Below are 8,181 nucleotides of genomic sequence, written 5' to 3'. Positions count from 1 at the left end.
GAGGCTGGGAATGGGAGCAGAAATTGACTGCAAGTGGGTATGAGGGAACTTTTTGGGGGTGATGGAATGTTCTAAAACTGGATTGTGGTAACAGTTGCACAACTCTGTACATTAGCTAAACATTGTGGAACTATACATTTATAATGGGCAAATTTTGGGTGTGTTAATTATACTTCAATACAGATGAAAATTTTATTTATTTTAATGTTTATTTATTTTTGAGAGAGTGAGAGATGAGTCGGGGAGGGGCAGAGAGAGAGGGAGATACAGAATCTAAAGCAGGCTCCAGGCTCTGAGCTGTCAGCACAAAGCCCAACGCGGGGCTTGAACCCACAGACAGCAAGATCATGACCTGAGCTGAAGTCGGACGCTTAACCGACTGAGCCACCCAGGCGTCCCAAGATGAAAATTTTAAAAATTATAAATTTTCCCTAAAAAGAACCCCCCCACACACACATAAAACAAGAAGAATATAGATCAAGAGGTTGTTTATTATGGGGCATCACACACATGTACACCTGGCATATTGCCACATAAGACATATGTGTACCCAAGACATATGTGTGCTTTTTTGATAATCAGGGCTCTGAGGTGTCCCTGTTTATTAATAAACATCTGTTTATCCTTAACAAGTTTGACAAAAGAGTTAACTCATTAACAGCATCCCAACAACCATACTGCCAAAGAAAAGGCTGAAGGAAAAGAAAACTTTAATAAAGTGGTTTTATGTCTTGGGTAGTATAAAGATGGACTGGCATCAAGGTGTTTTTCTAACCTTATATTATCAGTGATCAACCTCGTTATTTACCTTGCTGACATTGAAAAATAACTCAGGGGGGTGCCTGAGTGGTTCAGTCGGTTGAGCGTCCGACTTTGGCTCAGGTGATGATCTCATGGTTTGTGGGTTTGAGCCCTGTGTTGGGCTCTGTGCTGACATCTCAGAGCCTGGAGCCTGCTTCAGATTGTGTGTCTCCCTTGCTCTCTGCCCCTCCCCCACTCACACTCTGTTTCTCTCTCAATAATAAACATTAAAAAAATTAAAAAATAATAATTCATGGTACATTCAGTTGTATTAAAATGTCAGCAATTCCCCTCTCTGTAATGAAATATGTAAATAAATATCATACTAAAGTTTGAGTTTTTATTCATCAAATATATCAATGACCATTTGCATCAACCATTTTTTTTCCTCTCCCAAATCCAAGCATATATGAAAAGTTAGTATAGGCTAACTGAACTAAACAGCAGATGCAAACTTCTATTGGAATATTTTATTTACATTTTATATTTAAAGAGAATCAATACAAATCGGGGAATATTTACAGAATTTCAAATAAGTGTACAAGAATGCAATGGTTTTGTCCATTCTACATTTAGCAAACAAAAATACATGTCTTTTCTGCTTTTGCCTAAATTCTGCTGGAATTTTCACTGGAAACACAACTTTAAAACCAAGATAAGCCACACAGAATACAAATAAAGTGCATTTTTAAATAGCTCTATTTTACTTTGGTGGATGAAAGCTTCAAACTTTATATTAAGGCACCTGGAATTCCCCCCCCCCCCATTCTTTTTCAAACACCAAGAAAATGCATTCACAAAATTTACAGCTATATGGACAGAATTTTAGTTTACCTAATGTAATTAGCCCATTTAGGTAAAATGTAAACTAAATTTTCAAAGTCAACATTGTTTGGAAAACATTTTCTGCAGACTAATTTCTGCAGACTTAATTCATACACAAGGATCAATTACCAATTTTTGTGTGACTTACTCATTATCATTTTCAAATAGTATGATAATTTATATACTCTGCTTTTGAAAATCCCGTAACTTTGAGAAATAGTTACACAGCATTTTTATAAGGAAACTTTTTGTCTATAAACTTGTGTCAAATTGGTGTCATTAATATACCAATCAATCCAGTCCAGTCCATATTCTTTGACAAACTATGCTCCACACTCAAATGAAGTACATTTAGCTTAATTTTAAAAACAAGAAATAGTTAAAATGAATATTTTGTTTTAATCTTGTTCTATCAACTTAATGTAGCTTAAAAAGACATTTCATGAGGTACTAGCCTAAGTTTGCATTGCTTTTTACATTACAATTCCAGATCAATATAAGCACCTGGAGAAAAACCCTGACACATATAGCCCAAGCTAAAATAGTAGTATTTTTAATTAAGATACTATCATAAAATAAAGTGATCACAGCTGCTCCACATTTTAAAAGCAACATGTTTTTATAACAAAATTGTTGTAAATGAAAACCATGACTACTTGAAGAGAGTTTTAAATGTTTAAAAATGTTGCTATCACTATTAAGAGGAAACTTGCCTATGAAAAACATTATGAGTTTGTGGAAAAAAGTTAATAGATTAAATATTTTAAGTAATTTAACTATAGCATAATATTTGTCATCTCAGCACTTTCAGTATCTTTCTTATTTAATTAAGTTTATCCAGTTAATTAATAGTAAACTAAGCCCTGATTGGCAGTTCTGTTGTTATTACTAAAGTTTCAAGTTTTCTAGTGACACAGATTTTAGGATTTAATTTCTCGAACTGCAGTCTCTTGATCAGGAGTTTCATCTTCTTCAAAAGTTGGGTTGTCAACATGAGGAACAACATCCACTGCCACGGAACTTGCCTCATGGTTTACCAGCTGTAGATTTTCATCTTTAAAAAGAAATGACAATTTTAGGATGATTTCACCCCTCTCTTCTTTAAGACAAAATTCAACACTCACGTCTAAGAAGCTTTTCTTGTCTAATGCTATCATACTCTGATTATTATACTCATTCCCTGGTTCCTTTAATAGTTACATGATTTAGGCTATGTCTTACATAAGGCACATATGACATTATTATATTGATTTACAATTACTCTTTTATTTTTAAATTCACATGTGTGCTTACTTCTACCTAGATTAATAGCCTCCTTAAGAGCAGAAGTTCTGTCTTCTGCTTTTCCATCCTGAAACCCGGCTTCACATTTCAATCACCTGGGTGCTTAAAAAAATTACCTATACCTTTTCATACGCATAAATAGACTTAAAACAAACAGGAAGGTAGAGAGAGTTCTTCAAATGGAGTACAAACAGTAACAGATGAGCATAATTATATAAAGAGGAAATATATAAACATCCTGAAAACAGTGGGGAAGAAAAAAACTAACCTAAGTAACTTTGGAAAGCAGTATTTTGACTATATCCTGTAAGGCTAAAAATAAAAAGGACTACATTAGTTAGTGAAATGTTGAGTTACAAACAAGGAAAGGGGAAGGCTAGAATAAACTCTGTGGTACTTGACTAGAATCAGGTGTATCAGTATTAAGTTCACTGTTTTTCAGATAGATAGATATGTAGACGATACCCCCATAGCAATGAGCATACCTAGTGCCCAGATCTTGGTTCTGAAGTACTATTTTCCAAAAAAGCACTCCCCCAAAAAGTAGCTCATTCTAGGGCAAGGGCAAGGAGAGCACAAGATTAACCCCTTGTAGCTTAGGGATCAGCAAACTATAGCCTGCAAGTCAAACCAATAGCTAAGAGTGGTTTTCACATTCTTAAAAGGTTGTAAGTCAAACACCCCCCTCCTCACTGTGCCAAATACAGCAGAGACTCATGGCTTTCAAAGCCTAAAATATTTACTATCTGACTCTTTACAGAAAAAGTTTGCCAATCCCTGGCCTAGAACATCCTGTGGTACCAGAAAAGTAAGGAAGCGCTCAAAAAAAAAAAAAAAAATGAGGCATGTTGAAAGAACACAGGAGCCACCTTGAGAGAGTTCCCGATGACCAAATCTAGGAGAATCTAAGCAATTAATAATTCATGAGAATAATTTTACAGAATAAAAGAAATATCTATGAGTCCATACTATTATAAATGAATAATTGAATAAATAAATAGATAAAGGATAACTGTTCCTTAAAATAGAAGCTTAATTAATGTAGAAAGAAGGATGGAAATAGAAAATTACCATTTGGCACACATTTCAGTAATAATTATTGCAAGGAAGAAGCATCAATTGCTAAAATTAGTGGGTAAAAAGCATGATGAGAAACAGAACATTTGCATAGTCTCTAAGTGTCTCCCTGTAAGATAATAATTACAAAGGGAAAAATAGTAACTTTAAAAGAAGCTTGGCAGACACTCACTATCTTAACCAAGTAAGCAACATTAAAAACCATCAGTAATAAGATATGAACATCATGTGCCTCATTATATGAGGCAGAGAAGAGCACAATATTATTTCTCTGGTATTCTTGCCAGAAACAGACAGTGAACAATGAATTTAATCATTGGGAAATAACAGGTTCAAAGTGAGAGACATTCTACAAAATAACTGACCAGTAATTTTCAAAGTGTCAACATCATATATGACTGAGACTAAGGAACAACCACAGATTGGAGATGAAGATACGACCATTAAACGCAATGTGGACCACTCAACAAATTGGGTAGAAAAGGAACATATCCAAACATAATAAAGGCCATTTATGACAAACTCACACCTAACATCCTCAACAGTGAAAAGCTAAAAACAAAACCTTTTTCTCTAAAATCAGAAACAAGACAAGGGTACCTACTTCTACCACTTCTATTCAACATAGTACTAGAAATTGTAGCCAGAGCAATTAGTCAAGAAAAGAAAGGGCCTCAAAATCAGAAAGGAAGAAGTAAAATTATATCCACATGACATGACCTTATATAGAGAAAATGATTAAGACTCCACCAAAAGATTAGTAGAACTAATGAATGAATTCAGTAAAGCTGCAGGATACAAAATCAACATACAAAAACCAGTCACATTTCTATACACTAACAATGAAATATTTGAAAGAGAAATAAAACAATTCTGTTTATAATAGCATCAAAAACAATAAAATACTTAGGAATAAGTTTAACCAAGGAGGTAAAAAATCTATACTGAAAACTTTGATGAAAGATATTGAAGAAAATACAAACAAATGGAAAGATATCCTAGGTTCATGAATTAGAAGAATATTGTTAAAATGTCCATATACCCCAAATCCATCTATAAATTCAATGCAACTCCTATCAAAATTCCAATGGCATTTTTCACAGAAATAACAATCCTAAAATGTATATGGAACTGCAAAGACCCTGGATAGCCAAAGCAATCCTGAGAAAGAAGAACAAAGTTGGAGGCATCACACTTCCTGATTTCAAACTATACTACAAAGGTATAGTAACCAAAATAGTATACTGGCATAAAAACAGACACATAGACCAATGGAACAGAATTGAGGGCCCAGAAATAAACCCATGCACATGTAGTCACCTAATATTTGACAAGGGAGCCAAAAACACTCAATGGAGAAAAGCCAGTAAGTGGTGTTGGGTAAACTGGATATTCACATATGGTAGAATGAAAATGGACCCCTATCTTACACCACTCACAAAAATGAACTCTAAATGGGTTAAGGACTTAAACATAAGATCTGACACCATAAAATCCCTAGAAGAAAACATATGGGAAAAGCTCTTTGACACTGGTCCTGGCAATGATTTTTTGTATAGGACACCAAAGCACAAATCAACAAGGGGAACTACATCAAACTAAAAAGCCTCTGCACGGCAAAAGAAACAATAGAGTGCAGAGGCAACTTACAGAATGGGAAACGATATATAATATCGTATTTATGTATTTGCATATATTTGCATATCATATAAAGGATTAATATCTAAAATATATAAGAAACTCATACAAAGTAGCAACAACCCCCAAATAATCCAATTAAAATAGGCACTGAAAATAGAAACTGAATATATTTTCTTTTTTTTAAGGTTTATTTGAGAAAGAGAGAGAGAGAGAACACCAGCGAGGAAGGGACAGAGGACCTGAAGTGGGCTCTGTGCTGTTAGTACAGAGCCCAATGTGGGGCTCGATCTCATGAACCATGACATCATAACCTAAGCCAAAGTTGAATGCTTAACCAACTGAGCCACACTGGAGCCCCTGAATAGATCTATTCTCAAAGAATATGTACAAATGGCCAACAGGTACATGAAAAGATGATCATTATCAGTAGTCATCAGGGAAATGCAAATCAAAAACACTAATCACCTCATACTTGTTAGAATAGTTACTATCAAAAAGATAAGAGATAAGTGCTGGTAAGGATGTGGAGAAAGGGATCCCAGTGCACTGTTGGTGGGAATGTAAACTGGCACAGCCACTATGAAAACAGCATGGAGGTTCCTCAAAAAATTAAAAGTATAAGTACCATATGGTCCACAATTCCAGTTTGGGGTATATATCCAAAGGAAATGAAATCACAATCTTGAAGAGATATCTGTACCCCCCATGTTCACTGCAGCATTATTCAAAATAACCAAGATATGGAAATATCCTAAGTATCAGTTGACAGATGAATGGATAAAGAAAATATGATACACACACACACACACACACACACACACACACACACACACACACACAGAGGAATATTATTCAGCCAAGAGAAAGAAGGATGGACCTTGAAGGCATTTATGCTAAATGAAGTAAGACACAGAAAAACAAATACTGCACAATGTTATTTATCTGTGGAGTCTTAAAAACTCAGAAACAGAGAGTAGAATGGTGGTTGCCAGGGGCTAGGAGCAGAGGAGATGGGGAAGTGTTGAGCAAAGGGCACAAATGCTCAGCTATAAGATGAATAAGTTCTGGAGATCTAATACATGGCATCATATCTACAGTTAGCAATACTGTATTACATACTTCTAAAAATTTATATATCATGCTATTTTAACCTTACGTGTAGCTACCATCTGTCACCATACAATGTTATTACAACATCATTGACTATGTCCTTATACTGTGTCCTTTATTCCCATGACATATTCATTCCATAACTGGAAGACTGGATCTCACACTCTCTTTCCTCCATTTTGCCCATCCCCCTGGCTTCTTGCCTATGGCAACCATCACTCTGTTTTCTGTATTTACAGGTCTGATTCTGCTTTTTGTTTGCTTATTCATTTGTTTTTGTAGATTCCACATGAGTGAAATAATATGGTATTTGCCTTTCTTGGTCTGACTTACTTCATTTAGCATAATATCCTTTTGGTCCATCCTTGTCACAAATGGCATCATCTCATCCTTTTTTATAGCTGTGTAATATTCTATTTTATTATATATACCATATCTTCCTTATCCATTTGTCTATTAATGGACACTTAGGTTGCTTCTATATCCTGGCTATTGTAAATAATGCTGCAATAAATGTAAGGGTGCACATATCTTTTGAATTACTGTTTTTGTTTTTCTTTGGGTAAATACCCAGTAGTGGAATTATTGGATATACCTGAAAGTTGCTAAGAGAGCAGATCTTAAATATTGTCACCAAACACACACACAAATTTGTAATTATGTGAGGTGGATTTGCTAACCAACCTTACTGTGGTAATCGTTTTGCAATATACAGGTGTGTCAAATCATGCTGTATACCTTAAACTTACACAATGTTATGTGTCAAATATATATCAATAAGTCTTGGGGAAAAAGAGTAAAGGGGAAATGCAATGTGGGATCCTGAGACAGAAAAAGGACATTAGTGGGTCAATGGGTGAAATTTGAGTATGGTCTGTCATTTAGTTAATAACACTTTATCAGTTAATTTTCTGGTGTTAATAATTATATATGGTTATAGAAGGTGTTAACATTTGGAGAAGTTGGACAAAGGGTATATGGGTATTATTTGTACTATTTCTGAAACACTTAGCCTGAAACTGTACCAAAATTTAAATTAAAAATTGAAAAACAAAACCTGTGCTTGGGCCCCACCCTTCATGGATTCTGATTTAACCATTCTGGTGTAATGTCCAGGCATCAGTGATATTTAAAGTTTCTCTGGATGAGCACTGGGTGTTGTATGGAAACCAATTTGACAATAAATTTCATATATTAAAAAAAAAAGTTTCTCTGAGTGAGTTTTTTAAAAAATCTACTGATTTAAGTTAATTTATTTTGAGAGACAGAGAGAGAGAGAGAGAGAGAGAGAGAGAGAGAGAGAGAGAGAGAGAAACAGTGCACAAACATGGGGGAAGGGCAGAGAGAAAGGGAGAGAGAGAATCCCAAGAGATTCCCAGAGAATCTGTCTGTATAGTACAGAGCCCGACGCGGGTCTCAAACCCACGGATTGTGAGATCATGA

The 8,181-nt window shown here is 35.0% G+C and overlaps 1 protein-coding gene across 2 annotated transcripts in view; it reads right to left on the bottom strand.

The window, feature by feature from the left end:
• Positions 1–1,256: 1,256 nt before the first annotated feature.
• The window catches only part of RNF128 (ring finger protein 128), a 121,434-nt gene continuing 114,509 nt past the window's right edge, over positions 1,257–8,181 (bottom strand). For both annotated transcript variants that reach the window (XM_043569832.1, XM_043569831.1), the window contains exon 7: positions 1,257–2,680. In XM_043569832.1, coding sequence (XP_043425767.1) covers positions 2,547–2,680 — 134 coding nt within the window. In that variant the 3' untranslated portion in view covers positions 1,257–2,546. The remainder of the gene's footprint in view (positions 2,681–8,181) is intronic.

The sequence above is a fragment of the Prionailurus bengalensis genome, chromosome X, assembly GCF_016509475.1.
Source record: "Prionailurus bengalensis isolate Pbe53 chromosome X, Fcat_Pben_1.1_paternal_pri, whole genome shotgun sequence".
NCBI classification, from domain to species: Eukaryota; Metazoa; Chordata; class Mammalia; order Carnivora; family Felidae; genus Prionailurus; species Prionailurus bengalensis.
The sequence above is the reverse complement of the archived record's forward strand: the minus strand, read 5'-3'. Positions and strand labels throughout refer to the sequence as shown.